Genomic DNA, 21,533 nt, shown 5'->3' with positions numbered 1-21,533 from the left:
TGACCTTGGGACTATCAGGCTCTATTTGGCATTTTTAAAATTTTTAATAATAGTTATTCACATAGAGTTGCTCTTTATGTGGTCCTTGACATGTCAGATAAAAAAAAGAAGTACATTTACGATGAATAGGTTCTGGTCCTCATTTTAAATGACTTAGATTCATTTTCACCACATTTTCAGAAGAATACTCGTTACATTTTGAATGCTTAGCACTACAGGGAAATTGCCTAATTCACACACTTATTAAGAGACCATCCCTGGTCATCCCTACTGCCCCTGATCTGGCAGACTCACAAAACACATGCTTAGGTTGTAAATTATGTCTGAGTGTTGGAGCATGCCCCTGGCTATCTGTACATTTAAAAAACAAGAACATGATGCCATCTGGTTTGTTTGAAATGATTATACTATTATTATATTAAAACCAAATACTTTTAGACTTTTACCCAAGTAGTATTTTACTGGGTGACTTTCACTTTTACTTTAGTCATTTTCTATTACGGTATCTATACTTTTACTCAAGTATGACAAATGGGAACTTTTTGTACCACTGTCCATTTGAACTATTTAAACAACGAACACTTGGACATCATTGCATGAGGGATAGAAGAGCAGAGTGTGTACTGCACCTTTTTTTAGGGTAGGGGTTAAGATAAGGGTAAGGATGTCCCAAGGAACCCGCTTAGCATCTGCTGTAAATTTACAGAGTTCAATTTTTTTCTCAAATCCAATTGCATCTGTTTTCATTATAGTGTCTGTAAATACATTTTTTCCCTTACTTTTGATTTTTAAAACGGCAAAATAAAGTAAATATGAATATTTTAATTCAACTTTAAAAGTAACATTAATTGTATTGAATGTTTTGTAAATATAAATATTTTTACAGTGTAACAAAAAAGGTGAGTATCACAGATCATATTGACAACAAGCCACAATGTCTTTAGGTGTGTCATTATTTACTACGTCCCACACATGTGTCAGATACAGCGAGGGATGGGGATGAAACCGGACAGAGGAGTGGCAGGGACATACAGTAGTAATCTCACAATTACTACCTTACTTTTGTTGACAGACAAAACAACAGCTTAGCCTGTCACGCAGAAATTGTGTGTGTGTGTGTGTGTGTGTGTGTGTGTGTGTGTGTGTGTGTGTGTGTGTGTGTGTGTGTGTGTGTGTGTGTGTGTGTGTGTGTGTGTGTGTGTGTGTGTGTGTGTGTGTGTGTGTGTGTGTGTGGAGAGAGATATGCATTGTGAACAAAGTGTGGGTTGCTATAATCCTGTTTAAGGCCTTTGCTGTCTATCTTTTGCTGACTCATAATGAAAACTGACGGTCTGAAATACTGTAGGTGTTTCAAGATGTGGGATCCGTGCGCAATAGGCTAAAGCTATATTCAGATTTTTAAAAAATAGAACATATAGGCTATGACAAGAAATCACAGGAGGTTGGTGACACCTTAATTGGATAGGACAGGCTTGTGGTAATGGCTGTGTGTGGAATGGTATCAAATACATCAGACAGTCTGATGCCATTCCAGTAGTTCCTTTCCAGCCTTTATTATGAGCTGTCCTCCCTTCCGCAGCCTCCACAGCAAGAAATATACTTGTCCAATGTCCACATCTTCAAAACAATCCAACTGCTTGGCCTCTCATTACAGAGAGAGGCTTGGGTCCATATACTGTAATTATAAGTATATTCTAGAATCCAAGATTATATTCTATAATTATATTCCTATCCTCGGGCCTGGGGTTTCCTCCACTGATTTAGAGTGTGCCAGTGACACAGAAGCTAAAGCCTTTTAGCGGTGTCAGAGCAAGGCTGGGGATGTCACAGGCTATGCCTGGCATTAGCAGTATAATGGCAAGGATTTGCTGATAAAACAGGGGCCTCCACTGCTAGTCTTTAGTGACTTAAGCGGCGCTTCCTTCCATAGCAGTCGGAGCTTTGTATCCATCCCAATATATCTCTCTCACTTTCCTCTCTCTTTCTTTAAGAGACTCTCACAAACGCACATACTACTTTTCCTCCTTTATGACGATTAACTGGGAGCTCAGTAAGTATGCTCTTCGCCGTGTTCATTAAACATGGCACATTTGTTAGTTTATTTTGTTGGTTTAAGCAAATTCAACCCACATAAAGCTCAGCAAATGGGCATAGCAAACGATCCATCACCTCAACACAAAATGGGTTCTTTTTTTTACCACTGTGGATTTCCAATCAAATCCAACTTGAGGACCGAAAAATCCATTTTCTTTTGTACCCATGTTTGAATTTGCATGGCAATTTTGTTTATAACATACGGTCACAACCATGTGAATGACTGACTTTACCTCCAACTTACAGAATAGTATAAAATAGACAAATACATCCATCACCAGAGATGTCATGAAGGTGTGTCAACTTGTGAACCACAACGAGCTGCCTACAGTAATTCCTCTCGGTTGTGCTATGCAACGGACGCTCTTGAATTGATTGCCATGCGTCAGTGCCAGCTTTACAATTACCATTGTCTGATCAGTCATAATTTACCCATTCATTACAAAGATAGGTAGAATAGCATAGGAAATGGGTCCTAAGGAGTTTCACACACACAATCAGGGAGATCTCCTGGTATCACCAAAGTCTCATGCACTGACTAACCCAGAATGAGAAGGCGATAAATGCAGTGCTCAATAGTCAATTCACATTTCTACTCAAAATCATTAAGTGCTTTTTTTTTTTTACCTCATGTTTTAGTTTTAGAACATGTTTTGTTTGTGCTACCATCTGTCTGTGTCATATATACAATAATTTAATAATTAAGGAGGAAATCTCTTGATCCCAATCTAAATATTGTGAAAGACAAGACAGCCCTTTGACATTTTTTCCTACGAGGCTCTGTTTGTTCACCAGTATTTACCCACGCTGGCATTTCTGTTGTTTGTCAATTTTCTTTATGAGTCTCTCATGTCTGTCGGAATGCAAACACTGACAACACCTTGGCCGCAGGGTAAAAGCTTGATATTTGCTGGGAAAACAGAAAAGATCTTTACAAAAAAAAAGCTGACTTGAGTCCAAATGGTACCTTTCTTAATAGTATCACATCTCATGTGGAAATTAACTTAGGGGAAATAGCCCACACAATATACAGGCATTGCTTGAAGCTCAATGTTAAATTCAAATCTCTCTACCATCATATCTAAGCCAATATGTCACCAATCTGAAAATGTACAGATCAACTTCATTGGAGGTACACAAGACAAGACACTCCCGACCACTAGTCATGAGCCACCCGTCCGTTACCAAGAACCACATACCAGATTTTTAACAGGGTTGTTAGCATTAGCGTCCATTAGCGTAAGTTTCTAGGGGCAGTTTTGATTAAATGTACAGTCGTGGACAAAAGTTTTGAGAATAACACAAATATTAATTTCAACAAGGTTTGCTGCTTCATTGTCTTTAGATATTTTTTGTCAGATGTTACTATGGAATACTGAAGTATAATTACAAGCATTTCATAAGTGTCAAAGGCTTTTATTGACAATTATATGAAGTTGATGCAAAGAGTCAATATTTGCAGTGTTGACCCTTCTTTTTCAAGACCTCTGCAATCCGCCCTGGCATGCTGTCAATTAACTTCTGGGCCACATCCTGACTGATGGCAGCCCATTCTTGCATAATCAATGCTTGGAGTTTGTCAGAATCTGTGGGTTTTTGTTTGTCCACCCGCCTCTTGAGGCTTGATCACAAGTTCTCAATGGGATTAAGGTCTGGGGAGTTTCCTGGCCATGGACCCAAAATATTGATGTTTTGTTCCACGAGCCACTTAGTTATCACTTTTGCCTTATGGCAAGGTGCTCCATCATGCTGGAAAAGGCATTGTTCGTCACCAAACGGTTCATGGATGGTTGGGAGAAGTTGCTCTCTGAAGATGTGTTGGTACCATTCTTTGTTCATGGCTGTGTTCTTAGGCAAAATTGTGAGTGAGCCCACTCCCTTGGCTGAGAAGCAACCCCACACATGAAGGGTCTCAGGATGCTTTACTGTTGGCATGACACAGGACTGATGGTAGCGCTCACCTTGTCTTCTCTGGACAAGCTTTTTTCCGGATGACAAAAACAATCGGAAGGGGATTCATCAGAGAAAATGACTTAACCTGTACCTTTTGCAGAATATCAGTCTGTCCCTGATGTTTTTTTCTGGAGAGGTGGCTTCTTTGCTGCCCTTCTTGACACCAGGCCATCCTCCGAAAGTCTTCGCCTCACTGTGCGTGCAGATGCACTCACACCTGCCTGCTGCCATTCCTGAGCAAGCTATGTACTGGTGGTGCCCCTATCCCGCAGCTGAATCAACTTTCGGAGATGGTCCTGGAGCTTGCTGGACTTTCTTGGGCACCCTGAAGCATTCTTTACAGCAATTGAACTGCTCTCCTTGAAGTTCTTGATGATCTGATAAATGGTTGATTTAATTGCAGTCTTACTGGCAGCAATATCCTTGCGTGTGAGGCCCTTTTTGTGCAAATCAATGCTGACGGCATGTGTTTCCTTGCAGCTAACCATGATTGACAGAGGAAGAACAATGATTCCAAGCACCACCCTCCTTTTGAAGCTTCCAGTCTGTTATTCGAACTCAATCAGCATGACAGAGTGATCTCCAGCCTTGTCCTCGTCAACACTCACACCTGTGTTAATGAGAGAATCACTGACATGATGTGAGCTGGTCCTTTTGTTGCAGGGCTGAAATCCAGTGGAAATGTTTTGGGGGGATTCCGTTCATTTGAATGGCAAAGAGGGACTTTGCAATTAATTTAAATTCATCTGATCACTCTTCATAACATTCTGGAGTATATGCAAATTGCTATCATACAAACTGAGGCAGCAGACTTTGTAAAAATTAATATTTGTGTCATTCTCAAAACTTTTGGCCACGACTGTATAATTTATCGCTCTCACATGCTCATTTCTGTCCATTAAGAACCAACGATGTGCTACCTTTTTGTAGCATTTCTGACAATGCTAAATTGTGTGCCATGCTGTGCACAGTCCAAAGAAAATTACATGATTGCTAACCTGGTTAGCAATGTGACTAAAGAAGTCTGTGTTCATAAAATCAACTGTTTTAGAGACTATTGTATTTGAACCAAGCAAGAATAATAAATGTTCAATCAGTACTGAGTCAATGAACAAAATCATTTTGGAACAAACGCTTGCCCATTTAAACTGTCTGTTGAAATCAATGTTTTAAGAGCAGGGTTCGTAGTGTAATGTTTAGAGTCACAGCCTGTTGATCTGAAGATTGTGGGTTTGCTTCCTGTAGGATACATTTTGTCAAATATTTTGTTTATAGTTTTGACAGCCCCCTCCCAGAAACACACTTATTTTCACTTATTAGGTTGCTCTTAAAAGAGCCTTTGGGTTCGTGGAGTGGCAGGCAAGTGGCAGTGAGTGTGGTGGTATGTACTACTACGTGTGTCTTGCTAGAACGGAGGTGAGACCAGCTCTCAGACTCTCAAGGAAGTGATCGTTGCCCTCATCTGTGAGATGCACGCCATCCCTACGGTACTGCCCAGGACTTATGGCAGAGTGGCGGATTGTGGGCATGCGCCTGTCACAGAGAAATGCAAGCTGCCCCATGTGGAGCTGACAAACGACTTACAGTCTATGCCAATTCAAAGCCTACACATGGTACTTTGCACACTACCAATAAAACATTTATGTTCTGTTCTAAATCTGTGAGTACTCCCATCTGTTTTCATATTTACACAGCCATTTATAAATGTGGGAATGTATGCTCTTTTACTGGAGTTGGACAGCTGTGTGCAGAATTACTAAGAACATTTGTAGCTAAAGGATTTAGAGCACATATCCAATGTCAGATTTGTAAATGTGTATATCATTTTTCTTAAGAGTGTTTTGTACTTGTCTAATGTTATATTTTACAGGTGTTTCTCAGCAGGGTTTGTTTCAGGAGTTACCAAAATTGCTCTTGACGAGCCACAGGGTTATGCATGTTTTTATTTATTCAAGCCCAGTGCTACCACACCTGGTTCTACTACTCAGCTGTTCACCACGAATAGTAGAATCAGGTGTGGTAGAAAGGCCTTTTTTTCAGTAAACTTTAAGGTACATGTTCATGCTAATGGGTACATGTGGATCATTTGTGTATTTTCCAGGAGCTTGCTCGATTGATTGTCTTGAGAGATCAGGGGGGAGGGGGGGGGGGGGGGGGGTGTTACAGTTGACTCCGAATTGGCTTAAATGGGTTTTTGATTTTTCATATAGATACACATATCATACACATACATACAGTACCAGTCAAAAGTTTGGACACACCTAGTCATTCAAGAGTTTCTTTATTTTTACTATTTTCTACATTGTAGAATAATTGTGAATACATTAAATCTATAAAATAACACATATGGAATAACGTAGTAACCAGACAAAGTGCTAAACAAAGCAAAATATATTTTGTATTTGAGATTCTTCAAAGTAGCCACGCTTTGCCTTGATGACAGCTTTGCACACTCTTGGCATTCTCTTAACCAGCTTCCTGAGGTAGTCGCATGGAATGCATTTAAATTCACAGGTGTGCGTTGTTAAGTTAATTTGTGGAATTTCTTTCCTTCTCAATGCGTTTGAGCCAATCAGTTGTGTTGTGACAAGGTGGGGGTGGTACACAGAAGATTGACCTATTTGGTAAAAGACAAAGTACACATTATGTCAAGAACAGCTCAAATAAGCAGAGAAATGACAGTCCATCATTTCTTTAAGACATGAAGGTCAGTCATTGTGGAAAATTTCAAGAACTTTCAAAGTTTCTTCAAGTGCAGTCAGTCGCAAAAACCATCAAGCGCTATGACGAAACTGGGTATCATGAGGTCCGCCACAGGAAAGGAAGACCTAGAGTTATAAGTTAAGTTCGTTCAAAGGTAACTACACCTCAGATTGCAGCCCAAATAAATGCTTCACAGAGTTCAACAGACACATCTCAACATCAACTGTTCAGAGGAGACTGCGTGAATCAGGCCTTCATGGTCGAATTCCTGCAAAGAAACCACTACTAAAGGACACCAATTAGAAGAAGAGACTTGCTTGGGCCAAGAAACATGAGCAATTGACATTAGACCGGTAGAAATCTGTCTTTTGGTCTGTTTAGTACAATTTGAGATTTTTGGTTCCAATGATGATCTCTTCATGTGTGGTTCCCACCGTGAAGCATGGAGGAGGAGGTGTGATGGTGTGGGGGTGCTTTGCTGGTGAGACTGTCTGTGATTTATTTAGAATTCAAGGCACACATGGCTTCCACAGCATTTTGCAGTGATACGCCATCCCCATCTGGTTTGCGCTTAGTGGGACTGTCACGGCAGTCGTCGGAAGGAGACCAAGGTGCAGGGTGGTGAGCGTACATTTTCTTTTATTATTGTAAATGTCGCCAACAAAACAAGAAACAAAAACAACCGTGAAGCTTAACAGGGCTATAGTGCCACTAACAAAGATAACTACCCACAAACACCAAAGCAAAAAAGGCTGCCTAAGTATGATTCCCAATCAGAGACAACGATAGACAGCTGTCCCTGATTGAGAACCATACCCGGTCAAAACATAGAAATACAAAACATAGAAATAAAGAAACTAGAATGCCCACCCTAGTCACACCCTGGCCTAACCAAAATAGAGAATAAAAGCCTCTCCATGGCCAGGGCGTGACAGGGACAATCATTTGTTTTTCAAAAGGACAATGACCCAACACACCTCCAGGGTGTTTACGGGCTACTTGACCAAGAAGGAGAGTGATGGAGTGCTGCATCAGATGACCTGGCCTCCACAATCTCCCTACCTCAACCCAATTGAGATGGTTTGGGATGAGTTGGACCGCCGAATGAAGGAAAAGCAGCCAACTAGTGCTCAGCCTATGTGGGAACAAAGACTGTTGGAAAAGCTTTCCTCATGAAGCTGGTTGAGAGAATGCCAAGAGCGTGCAAAGCTGACATCAGCGCAAAGGGTGGCTACTTTTAAGAATCTCAAATATAAAATGTATTTTGATTTGTTTAACACTGTTTTGGTTACTACATGATTCCATGTGCTGTTTCATAGTTTCAATGTCTTGTAGAAAATAGTAAAAATAAAAACCCTGGAATGAGTAGGTGTCCAAACTTTGGACTGGTGCTGTATATATACATATTTACATTTTGGTGCTCATGAACTCCCTTTCTTTTTCGGCTTCAGACCTATGACTACTTCTCACTTAAAAAATAGTTTGTTGTTTTTCATATTATTGAAATTTGACATATATTTTCAACCTTTAATAAATGTTCTACTATACTAATGAGATGGATTTACATCAGAGACAGGCAGACATTGTAGATCGGTTCACTAATCATTTTATAACAATTGAATGTTTTGATCAAGTCGTGAAAAAAGTTGACATTTGGCATGATTTGTATTGCAATAAAATGCCTATGCATTCTCATAGTGAAACAAAACAGAGATATCTCATAATTCACCATAACATAAAAACATGGACGGATTGAAGAAGATCAGTGGTTGAGATGGTTGACACAGCATATCACACGGCGAGATACATGATGAAACAGGGAACAAGATATGGCCCAAGTCTCTCAAACATGTAGTGAGGTAGTGGTATATGTAATTAAAACAGCAGTTCCTAGGTGTATTAAGTGTCCTAGCACCGTGACAACCTAAAAGGTTGAGTAATTCAAACACACCCTCAAAAAAAGAAAACAGACTGCAATATGGATATTTTCCCACAGATTAGACAGACACATAGACACTTGTCCCCAAAGCAAGCCGTATACATCTAGAAGGGTGGGCTTGTCCAACATTTATTGATGAGAGTGCCAAGTCACATAAGCACCTGTCAAAACTTGTCTCTTCCTTTCTTCTCTCGCCTTTTGATCTATCTCTCTCTCCCCCTCTCGTACCCATACCCCTATTCTCTCTCCCTTCTTCCCTTTTTTGCAAACTTTCTTTGACGGGGAGAGGAAAAAATGTAAGCTTTGGATCTCTGATTGATTACACACAGAACCCAGAGCCGAACGCAGAGAGGGGAGGCACCGGTTCATTTTCCATTTTAAATAAAGATGGAAAATCAGTGAAACTGCCAGGGCTATTCATTTGATCTGAATGGAACTTCAATAAAGCAAATACAAAGACAGCTATTTCAGTTCATCATTGGGAGGTATTCCCCAAGCAACCTTTTGTCTTGGGCCCTGACAGGCTGGAACTGTTATTTTAGCCCGCCAGAGCGCTCTATATTAAATCAATATATAATATTACCAAAGTCGAAACTATACCCCAGCTACATGAAGCGTATATTTCTCAACCGCTGATGACAATGTCCCATTTGTCTCTCTATCACAATACATTCTTGCTGATTCTTCTGCCTTCTCCCCAGTGCAAATGTATGTAATACTAGTTTCTTTCACATTGAATACCCTCGGGGAAATGTGTCTTGTGTCTCCCATCAAACAAGCGTAACATTACATGCTAGCAAGCTCTATTAAAGTGTTACATAGGGGGAAATATTGAAAGTATTTGATTGTGTTAAGTTAATAGCTTTTGTCTCAATTAATAGCTCATATTTTCCATGATTAATTAAAAACATTGATTGTCACAATTAAGGAAGTCCCTACCAGTGACAAAACTGCACATCTCAACACTGAGGCTTAATCAGTTGGGTCTAATATATCCCTCAGTATTTGATTCATTCTGTGCACGAGGATGGTGTCAGAGGCTTTCTGTGGGGTGTGTCTGCCATCTACTGGTAGATGTATTTAATGCAGGGCAACGTAAAAATCTGCTGTGCATAGAAAATATCCTATTACAGTGATATTATAATTATGGAAATAAAATGAGGTTGGTATTGGGCATTTCCTAAATTTGAGTGCACTCTGCAGAGGTAATTAAAATCTTTGGACCGTAGTAACCTAGGAAAGAAGTAGAAGGTAGTTTCTAAGTTATATCGCTTATCCGAAGTCCACGGTCAGGATAATAATCGACCTAGAAACTTAATCTTCATCCAGCTGGTTCAGGCCAGTCAGTATCACATACTGATAATTGTTCCAATGCTAGAGGGGGATGGGAGAAAGAACAAAAACCCATAGGTGAGCTAAAGAGCATTTATTTGAGACACAATCTATCACATACTTTAGCTAACAATTAAGGGACAACGACACGAAGATATCACATGAGCTTGAACTATTTGTATGTAATCCTACTCGACAACTCCAACTCTAAAGCTGTGATGTAATTATCCAATGTTAAGTAGTGCTGTGAAAAAGTATTTGCCCCCTTTCTGATTGTCTCTATTTTTGCATATTTTGGACACTGAATTATCAGATCTTCAACCAAAACCTAATATTAGGTCAAGGGAACCTGAGTGAACAAATAATAAAGACATTGATACTTTATTCATTTATTTCATAAACAAAGTTATGCAACACCCAATGCTCCTGTGTGAAAAAGTAATTGCCCCCTTATACTCAGTAACTGGTTGTGCCACCTTTAGCTGCAATGACTCCAACCAAACACTTCCTGTAGTTGTCGATCAGTCTCTCACATCCCCGTGGAGGAATTTTGGCCCACTCTTCCATGCAGAACTGCTTTAACTCAGCGACATGTGGTTTTTCGAGCATGAACTGCTCACTTCAGGTCCTGACAGAACATCTCATTGGCTTTAGGTCTTTCACGGCACTATATTGGACATAACTCAGCTGTCTAGTTTCCACACACACTGAGAGCGCTCACCTCTTCCCACCGTTCAGGAGGTCCAAAGACTCATTGATCTGATCCAGGGTCAGAGTGCGGGTCACAAACACACCCAGCGTAAGTTTCTTGTTCATGTACTCCCCAACGAGTTTGGGGACACTCTCCACACTCTTCCACCCTGTTGGAAAATGACACCATGTGCATGTGTATTTGTTCATTGTTTGGTCATATATTTCATATAGACATATGAAGTACATTGGTAACACTACACATGAACCCTTCATCATAGGGGGTACAAAACAGCATTATAACATGACATTAAAGATGACATAAATAGTCAAGATCGTTATTGTTAGCTTATGACAATTCACTTTTCACTGTTATGGTACAAACAATTTTTAGATCTGGCTTTAATATGTCTCATACCGTCAACTCACCTCCAAAGTATGTCCACTTCAAGACCACCAAGAGGTCTTCAGGGACTAGAGATATCTACCCTACCTCTGTCCATCCTACGACACAGACACCCCAGTCATCCTTACACCTCTCCAAGCAGCTCTCCGGAAGAAAAAGGAAAACATTTCAGAACTGAGACGGTTTGTCCTTTAGCTATGTTATTCTGGCCATTTTTGTATACTGATACCACCAAACTATAGCTTGCCAATACCCACAACGATGGTGAGTGACCACACAAACCGTCTTACCTGTAGCCCAATTGCTTTGAATTTGACCATTTGAAAGGATAAAAAAAACAGAAGTCGAAGTCCACCCCTCCGTCGGTCATCTCCACCAGCACCTCCTGGATGGGCTTGCTGTGGTCCTTGGGGTTCACAAACTCAGTGGCCCAAAACGCCTCAGCCTTGTCAAACTTGTCCGGATTGATATCCACTGCGATGATTCTGGCAGGCCCGGCAACTTTGCAGCCCATGACTGTAGCTAGGCCCACAGGCCCCGACCCGAGCACTACACATGTGGAGCCAGGATCAACCCGAAGAAGGTTATGGAATCCTTTATAATTGTCTTGACATCACATTTAAGCCTGTTGAGACACAAGACTGCACTTAGCACTGAAAGTACATACAGTACCAGTCAAATGTTTGGACACCTTCTCATTCAAGGGTTTTTCTTTATTTTTACTATTTCTTTTTACATTGTAGAATAATAGTGAAGACATCAAAACTATGAAATAACAAATGGAATCATCTAGTAACCAAAAAAGTGTTAAACAAATAAAAATATATTTTATATTCTTCAAAGTAGCTACCCTTTGCCTTGGGCTCCCAAGTGGCGCAGCGGTCTAAGGCACTGCATCTCAGTGCTAGAGGCGTTCAAATCCAGGCTGTATCACAACCGGCCGTGATTGGGAGTCCCATAGGGCAGTGCACAATTGGCCCAGCGTCGTCCGGGTTTGGCTGGTGTAGGCTGTCATTGTAAATAAGAATTTGCTCTTAACTGACTTGCCTAGTTAAATAAAGGTTGTTAAAAAATTATATATGTATATGAATAAATAACACAAAAAAACTTTGTTTTTGCTCAATTTTTAAAGAAATGACAGCTTTGCACACTCTTGGCATTCCCTCAAGGTAGTCACCTGGAATGCATTTCAATTAACAGGGGTGCGTTGTTTAAAGTTAATTTGTGGAATTTCTTTCCTTCTCAATGCGTTTGAGCCAATCAGTTGTGTTGTGACAAGGTAGGGATGGAATACAGAAGATAGCGCTATTTGGTAAAAGACAAAGTCCACATTATGGCAAGAACACCTCAAATAATCAAGAGAAACGACAGTCCATCATTTCTTTAAGACACGAAGGTCAGTCAATGCGGAAAATTTCAAGAACTTTCAAAGTTTCGACAAGTGTAGTCAGTCACAAAACCCATCAAGCACTATGATGAAACTGGCTCTCACGAGGACCGCCACAGGAAAGGATGCAAGGACCATCCATAATATCAAATGTATAGTTTTAACCATGTTATACAGTGTTTGTTTACATTCACGTTATTGGAGTAAAACAAGCTTATATTTGGGGTTCTGATGGGGTACAACAATTGAACTAGCTCATGAGGAACTTATAAATTATATTCTTTAAGAATCAATGTGTATGTAATTCATTTAAGTCAAAACATGGATGTAGCAACTACGGATTCTAGCCTTAAGGTCTCAAAATAGCCTAGAACAGATCAACGGTAGAAGAATAACAACACAGTATTTTTATTACTGTACATCTAAATTTGTATTCACAAAAACATGATTCTTACTGGTTTACCTGGTGAGAATTTGGAGACTCCAGGGCCGACACCTTCCACCACACCTGACCCCTTGTGGTCCAGAACCAGTGGGAAAAGCCTCAGGTGCATGCGTACACCAGTCTCATAGAGGTACCCCTAGTCAGTGTGGCACATTCCACTTGCTGCAATCTCTCCATCAACAGAAACAGAACACAGTTTATTTTCAGGTTAATATCCCTGTGAGCACTTGGCTTTACATAAGCATTGGTCTGGGAAATGTTTATCTTAAAGGAAAGTTGTGGTTACCTTTATACGCACTTTGTGAGCCTTAGGTGGGGCAACCTCCACCGTCTCAATAGACATGCTCCCACGCTACTGCTGCCTTGCACTTGATCACCTGGGGTAATAGTAATAGATTCAATATATGCATTATAAAGGATAAAATTACACGGATTTAAGTCATTCTTTGTTGCAACATAAGTACTCTCCAAAAAGATTATGGAATATGTTTTTATATATATATATTGTTTCCTTTTAAAATGTTAAGTTCACTTTAAAAGTATACATTAAAGTTCACTTTAAAAGTATACATTAAAGATGGACTCCGCAGTAGGGGAAACAGTGTCACTGACCGCCCCACGGCTGTTGTTATGGCAGAAAAAAAATTCAGTACAGGTTCTATCACGCTGCAATGATGTCCGCGGGGGGGGGGGGGGGGGGGGAGGGAGACACACTGTTAGTTGTTCAGTGTACTTCTTTGTTGTTGTAATATCGCAAACGGATGTGGTAGTTTCACCATTAAGGATTCCAGCTTTAAGGTGTCTGTAATAGAATATACTTATCAAACATTTATGTAGACATTAATAAATGCATTTCTTTAGCTTCAAAATATCATTATTTTTTTTACGACGGAGGAGGAATAACAAAATGGCTGCACCGTGGCTTCAAAACAGCGTCACTGTCAGTTATCTAGGGTTAATACTGTAATGAAACAGCAAGGAGCCAGCCCGAGGTCCGGCGCGCTATCGACTGTGGCGCAAAAGCATGCTCGAGTCGATTTCCGCGCTTATAAACCAGGGTCGTTACAATACATATCATTGGTCTCAGGTAACGCCCTGGACAAAAGCTACGCAATGCAAAGGGGGCACACAATTGCAGTTTTAAAGAATTTTTTTTTATTTATTTTTTTATTCTTATACAGCGTTAATTAAATTAGCCTTCTCTAAAGAATATGTAAAGAAAGCATGTGTCTTCTCTCAAAAGTCTTACTGTTGACTTGGTAGCAAATCCAGTTCCAGACCTTGCAGCGTTGTCAAAGTGGGTGTACGGTGTTCTCAGGCAGGGGATATTCTCAATTGTTTACCTCGCGCCCTCTTTCTTCTACGCGCTCCTCCTTCTTAAACCCCATTGGATGGGAAAGTCAGCGGTCCCGCCCCACTAACCTTCTCCTCCAATGAATTTTGAGAAAGACACGAGGAAAGGACGCGCGGATAAGCAATTGAGATCTTCCCCTAGTGTTCTTCACAGGAAGTCGTGAATGAACGACAGTCTGAGTTTTACGACAATCCGGATTTCTCTTCAGTTCTCACCATAGAGATAGATAGACAACTCATCTTTGTATCTGTGCCATTATAGCGTCTGTGACATTACTGGGAAAGGGATTAGGGGGATACCTAGTCAGTTGTAGAACTGAATGCCTTCAACTGAAATGTGACTTCCGCATTTAACCCAGCCCTTCTGAATCAGAGAGGTGCGGGGGCTGCCTTAATCGACAGCCACATCTTCGGCGCCCGGGGAACAGCCTTTTCTCAATGGCAGAAAGACAGATTTTTACCTTGTCAGACCCACTAGGGGCAGCAACATTGAGGCTATCTCAATTTTAAAGTAGTCCATTTTCTTCTTCATTGGCTGATTGGTCTCAACTCATAGGAATCCCCACCCAGTTGACCACTTTAACATTGTGGAAGCCCTCAATGGCAATGCCCATGCTAAAATGTTTTTTTAAACCAGGCGGTTGGAGTCCTGGGTGCTGATTGGTTGAAAGCTGGGGTCGATTAGACTATATTCCACAGGTAGTACGCAACATTACTTGTTTACTGTTCTAATTATGTTGGTAACCAGTTTATAATAGCAATAAGACACCTCGGGGTGGTTGTGGTATATGGCCAATATATCACGGCTAAGGGGCTGTATCCAGCTACTCCACGTTGGGTCGTGCGAATAACAGCCCGTAGCCATATACCACACCTCTTCGGGCCCTACGATTTAAATATCCCTGATGAGACTTCTATCAATCTCTATAGGTCTCACTTTACGGCACCACCTGAAAGCACATGTGTTTTCGTCACGTAGAACTTCTGTCTGGCACACTTCACTCCATCAGCTGAGCTTATTTGTGTTACAAAGGTATGTCAATCAAATATATATGTGTATTTCATAAGTAGCAATATATGTGTATTTCATTACAATAATGTGCTCAGCAAAGCATATCGTGGTACTGTAGTCTTTTAATATGTTGAAAATAAGTAGTCGAGCTGGCTAGCTAACTTGTTCAATTGATCCCTTGCAAGTTGTTGTACTGATATAGTTCATAAACGTCAAATCATGCATTGATCAAGTCATTAGTTAATCATTTTACTGTTCGTTGTTTAGCTAGCTAGTTTTATCGTCGTATTTAGCCAGCAAAGCATTTGGAAACATCCACTAACGTTACTGACAACGTTTGAAGAACGTGTAGTATTTGAAAGTGAATTGCATCTATGCAACTTAATCTTATCTCCCGTCCTCCAACTCTCTCAGGTACACTAGAAAATGTCCTTCCGAGGAGGAGGAGGTGGAAGAGGGGGCCGTGGTGGCGGATTCAACCGTGGTGGTGGAGGAGGATACGGTGGTGGTGGTGGAGGATATGGGGGTCGAGGTGGCGGCGGCGGTTTCCGAGGTGGTGGACGAGGAGGTCGAGGAGGCTTCCAAGACTATGGCCCTCCAGAATATGTTGTTGGTAAGATGAATGAGACCGCCATGTGATGCACCCATATCGCTTTCCAGTGATGGAAAGGGCATTGTTAATGCTTTGCATCTTGAATTTACACTACACCAGTTGCACATCTGGAATGTCCATATAGTCTGCCTGGCATTGTAACATCAGTTGCCCTATTTGTACTTTCACATACTGTTCCCAGTTTAAAAAAAAATCCTGTACTGACCAGATATCCTTGCTCTTGCCTCTGCAGCATTAGGAGAATTCATGCACCCCTGTGAGGATGAAATTGTGTGCAAGTGTGTAACTGAGGAGAACAAAGTTCCCTACTTCAATGCGCCCGTGTACTTGGAAAACAAGGAGCAGATCGGGAAAGTGGACGAAATCTTCGGCCAACTACGTGACTTTGTATCCTTTCAATCTTTCCTTGTCTAACCAGAGTCATCTGGGAAGTGGTTGGGAACATGTTTCATTTTCTTGATCTCATTAATAACACTGTAAAACTTGTATGCTTTAATTCCCGTTTCTACTGGTTAACAATGAGTTTCATGTAATTTGTGACACTGGTTTGCCACTTAACCTAAAGAAACAGTATTTCTCTGTTAAACTCTCCGATAATATGAAGGCATCCTCATTCAAGAAACTACAGAAGGTAAGCAATATCAGTGTATTATTACATGTAACAGAACTGATGGTAGTTAAAAGTGCTTTCATGGTCGACGTGACCCAAACTGGCGTCCATGGTGTTAATAGAGAATGCAAGATATCAGAACCCCCCCCCCCCCCCCTGCTCGCCTTGTCAACCAATCATCTATAAATCGAACGCAAAGGCCTTTTTATGGAGGTTCACTGAGCGCTGCGTGGCACCTCCATACAGCCAACGTGTACTTCCATTTTCTCGTGGAACCTCTTCCGGATTGACCATAAATTTGGTCAATTGGTTGATTGTTTAGCAACAACCGACACATGCGCCACTATGGGGCAAAATAGAGGTTGGCTTAGACTTTTGACAACATGTAAGCCAAATTTCGTCTGTTTTATTGAAAACAAATACATTTGGACAATGAGCCCATGTCTCAAATACGTAGTTGTTTCTGAGCTAGTTAGTAAATTTTAAGCCATATTAGCATTTACATGAAATATGGTGACAACAACTCGAAACAAGACCGTGTCAAGAACAAGCTGAAACAAAACACTTAAGATTCCCCACGTGGCAGTTTCTTGTCATTCCTGCTAGCTCCCAGAATCACATATCGCTGACTACTGTCCTATGGAAGCGCGTACATCGTTTCTGTGACTTTGTCAGCTAGTCCATCTATAGCATAAACATTGCTATGGCATGTATTCCGTAACTCATCATATTCTGGTCCACAGTTCTACGTAGACCCAATGAAACTCCTACCACTCCAGAGGTTCCTTCCCAGGCCTCCGGGTGAGAAGGGTCCCCCGAGGGGAGGCAGAGGAGGTCGGGGTGGAAGAGGAGGTCCCCGTGGAGGTAAGAGCAAAAATGTCAACAGCTCAGGCCCCATGGCTGTTTTTCTTGTAAATAAAAAGGGGGGGGGGGTGTTAGTACATTTTTATACCAAGAAAATACTTTTGCCCTCCCAGGTGGATTCCGTGGTGGCAGGGGGGGTGGTGACCGTGGTGGATTTGGCAGAGGAGGTTTTGGCGGTGGTCGAGGAGGAGGGTTCAGAGGTAGAGGAGGTGGCGGTGGACGAGGATTCAGGGGTAAGTCCAAATCCTAGAAAAGGAATCTTAAATGAACGTGAATAGACAAGTTGCATTGCTGCTTTGCATTTCATGTTTCTGTGGTGTTGATATGCCTTTTTCTATCATCCAGGTGGGAGGTGATGACAAACTGTTTTGTGTCGGATCCTCGCCAAGTGTCCGTACCCGGCAGGAAGCAAATCGGTGCAATGCCTGAGCTCGGCTCTTTTGATCTTGACTTATGGAGGACAGGCATTGCATCATCTTATACTGCTCAGCTGTCAATTTGTGTTTTTGTACACCGATCTTTGATAAATAATGTGTGAATGGTTGGCTTTTATTCAATGACCTTTGAATGCACTCTGCTGTCACAGGGAATGCTATCATTAATGGCCCAGTTGCTTTTGCAACTCTTCAACATTGTTCACACTGGATGGTTTTTGTGGGTATATTTTGGATATGTCACATTGTTTTTCTTAAACCTTTGGCTATGATTCGGAGCTTTCAGTTAGACCAAAATATGGGCCCCTTGGGGGCACTGGACTGTTTTATCAATGTCATGGTGGAGTGCAACAGTCATTTCAATGTTGATAAAGCCAGAAATCGATGACACCCTGACGTTTATAAGACTGTTTGTTTGTGGATGATATGATGGACATGAGTTAATTTGTTTTCATCACAATAAGTGGAAAATATTGTATTGCCCACAGATGATGAAATATGAGTAGAGTATTGCTGTCTTTTTGTAAAGAAAAGCCTTTGATTAAACAGTGCTCTGTAGGTAACTCCCAATCTGGCCCTCAAACCATCATGGTCACCTAATAATCCCCAGTTTACAATTGGCTCATTCATCCCCCTCCTCTCCCCTGTAACTACTCCCCAGGTCGTTGCTGCAAATGAGAACGTGTTCTCAGTCAACTTACCTGGTAAAATAAATAAATAAAAGGTATCTCCAATTTATTTGGACATCTGACTTGGTGTCTTATTTCCACGAATGCAATATTAGCTTAGTGTTCCTGAAGCACATCCTTGTGTCTGTTTTCAACACCCGTTTGTCCAAACTGTTCAGGTACTGAATTAAACTTGCTAGTACAACTGTCAAAGCAAATAATCCAGCAGCCCTCTCTGCAAAGACATGCCCCATCGTTCTGATGAAGGCAGCATAAAAATGTTGCCGTTTGTTAGCTGCTTATATGGATGAAATGTGAGCATTTGAATTGTCATACCGCACACTTTTGTCAGGGTCTCATTTCGGTTCAGCGTATTGATGTCCTATATCCAGCCATAATGTCTCCTGAATGGCTATAGTGACTAATCTTGGGTAATACTTCTTGCTTTAACAGCTATCTGGTCAACATGAGAGCTACTCCACACGCTTAAAGGAAATTGCATTGCAGTGTCATATGTTCATGCCTTACTTCAGTGGCTGGTTTCCCTGTTCAGTTTGAATGCAGGGTGCTTCTAAGAAGGGCTAGTAAAGCCCCTCCCTATATGTGAATACTGTCATCCAAGAAGCCGGGGCTTTTTTTTGTGTCACAAATAGGTAACTAGTCCACTTGCCTCAAACCACAATGTTGCTGCTTCAAACATACCACCCCCCCCCCCCCCCCCTCAATTTGTTACAAATGTACCAATTGACTGTGATATTATCCTTTTATAAGATGTTTTCTGTAATTGTTTTTAGCCCACATTTCCTGCCCATTCACTGCATATGTAGTTTGAGGATTTCATAGGGTTTTGGCAAATCATGGAATTTAGCGTTCCTGGTTGGTCTCTAGACTAGTTCTTAAGCTGCCCACAAGTTTAGCTCTTTACTGACTCAGATCTTTTCAACTGGTTCAGTCAAAAGAGTGAATCGTTCATCTAATTGTGTTCATTTGAGTCAGTAATGCCCAGAGCATGCAGGACCCTCTACCGGCAAACTAATGGACAACTCAAAATAGTAATGATTCTACAAGCCTCTCGTTCACCATAAGGGGCTTATTGGAGCTGTCATTTGTGACAGACTTGTATACGTGTGCTTCAAACAATGCACATGTGTTGCTTCCTAGGCATACACGTTATTTCTTGGTACATTTGAAACAATGTCTATTTGTGGCCGCAATTGGACTAGATTGTGAACTACTCTTTGCGGAGCGTATCAAGTACCCCTGACTGCAGTGTGCAGTTCGGGGCCGGGCTCAATGTGGGCGGATGTTTGACTCTGCCCACCAGTGGTTTTTTTCTCTTTCATCTGAGGTATGACAGTCACACACTGAATAGAAAACACATGTTTGTACAAGGCACACGTTGAATAAAAACATATTTAATTGTTGAAGATCGTAAGAAATATTATATAACGTGGTATCAGCACATGTGTTGTAACACTGTTTGCTTCATGCTGTATTTGAGACAAGCTACTGATATTGTTGCATTGAACAAGACTTGTTATGTATGTCATGCCCTGTTAACATTGTGTTGATATATGTCATAACTTTGTAATTATATTATTTCATTGAGCATATATATACAGTTACTACCTATCCTGTTTTATAATGCTATTTACTTTTCTCATGAGAATGGAGACAGACTATACCATATAGATTTGTGGAGTGGTTAAAAAAACAAGTTTTAATGACTCCAACCTAAGTGTATGTAAACTTCCGACTTCAACTGTATATATACAAAATTCTTGTTAACAAAATAGTTTTGGGAAGTCAGTTAGGACATCTACTTTGTGCATGACACAAGTAATTTTTCCAACAATATTTGCAGACAGATTATTTCACTTATAATTCACTGTATCACAATTCCAGTGGGTCAGAAGTTTACATACACTAAGTTGACTGTGCCTTTAAACAGCGTGGAAAATTCATGTCATGGCTTTAGAAGCTTCTGATAGACTAATTGACATTATTTGCGTCAATTGGAAGTGTACCTGTTGATGTATTTCAAGGCCTACATTCAAACTCAGTGCCTCTTTGCTTGACATCATGGGAAAATCAAAAGAAATCAGCCAAGACCTCAGAAAAACAATTGTAGACCACAAGTCTGGTTCATCCTTGGGAGAAATGTTCAAACGCCTGAAGGTACCACGTTCATCTGTACAAACAATAGTATGCAAGTATAAACACCATGGGACCACGCAGCCGCCATACCGCTCAGGAAGGAGACGCGTTCTGTCTCCTAGAGATGAATGTACTTTGGTGCAAAAAGTGAAAATCAATCCCAGAACAGCAAAGGACCTTGTGAAGATGCTGTCGGAAACAGGTACAAAAGTATCTATCCACAGTAAAACGAGTCCGATATCGACATAACCTGAAAGGCCGCTCAGCAAAGAAGAAGACTGCTCCAAAACCGCCATAAAAAATCCAGACTACAATTTTCAACTGCACATGGGGACAAAGATCGTACTTTTTGGAGAAATGCCCTCTGGTCTAATGAAACAAAAATAAAACTGGTAATGATGACCATCGTTATGTTTGGAGGAAAAAGGGGGAGGCTTGCAAGTCGAAGAACACCATCCCAACCTTGAAGCACGGGGGTGGCAGCATCATGTGGGGGTGCTTTGCTGCAGGAGGGACTGGTGCACTTCACAAAATAGATGGCATCATGAGGAGGAAAATTATGTGGATATATTGAAGCAACATCTCAAGACATCAGTCAGGAAGTTAAAGCTTGGTCGCAAATGGGTCTTCCAAATGGACAATGACCCAAGCATACTTCCAAAGTTGTGGAAAAATGGCTAAAGGACAACAAAGTCAAGGTATTGGAGTGGTCTTCACAAAGCCTTGACCTCAAGCCTATAGAAAATTTGTGGGCAGAACTGAAAAGGAGTGGGCGAGCAAGGAAGCCTACAAACCTGACTCAGTTACACCAGTTCTGTCAGAGGAATGGGTCAAAATTCACCCAACTTATTGTGGGAAGCTTGTGGAAGGCTA

General features: G+C 41.1%; 1 protein-coding gene and 1 pseudogene across 1 annotated transcript; one reads left to right on the top strand and one right to left on the bottom strand.

The window, feature by feature from the left end:
- Positions 1-8,340: 8,340 nt before the first annotated feature.
- LOC129827293 (alcohol dehydrogenase class-3-like) lies at positions 8,341-14,448 on the bottom strand (annotated as a pseudogene).
- Positions 14,449-15,230: 782 nt separating this feature from the next.
- LOC129827958 (H/ACA ribonucleoprotein complex subunit 1-like) lies at positions 15,231-18,573 on the top strand. Its single transcript, XM_055889271.1, has 7 exons — positions 15,231-15,335; positions 15,729-15,927; positions 16,160-16,314; positions 16,499-16,558; positions 17,281-17,401; positions 17,515-17,634; positions 17,747-18,573. Exons 2-7 carry the CDS (start codon positions 15,741-15,743, stop codon positions 17,755-17,757), a joined length of 654 nt encoding a protein of 217 aa, XP_055745246.1. The 5' UTR covers positions 15,231-15,335; positions 15,729-15,740; the 3' UTR covers positions 17,758-18,573.
- Positions 18,574-21,533: the final 2,960 nt, after the last annotated feature.

This window comes from Salvelinus fontinalis, chromosome 29 (genome assembly GCF_029448725.1).
Source record: "Salvelinus fontinalis isolate EN_2023a chromosome 29, ASM2944872v1, whole genome shotgun sequence".
Classification (NCBI taxonomy): Eukaryota; Metazoa; Chordata; class Actinopteri; order Salmoniformes; family Salmonidae; genus Salvelinus; species Salvelinus fontinalis.
The sequence above is the reverse complement of the archived record's forward strand: the minus strand, read 5'-3'. Positions and strand labels throughout refer to the sequence as shown.

Excerpts from the sequence above, each read along its gene's own strand:
- LOC129827958 (XM_055889271.1), top strand. The coding sequence starts at position 15,741 with ATGTCCTTCCGAGGAGGAGGAGGTGGAAGAGGGGGCCGTGGTGGCGGA. Across the intron at positions 15,928-16,159 it reads CCCTCCAGAATATGTTGTTG|CATTAGGAGAATTCATGCAC; the intron begins GTAAGATGAATG and ends TTGCCTCTGCAG. Across the intron at positions 17,402-17,514 it reads AAGAGGAGGTCCCCGTGGAG|GTGGATTCCGTGGTGGCAGG; the intron begins GTAAGAGCAAAA and ends TTGCCCTCCCAG.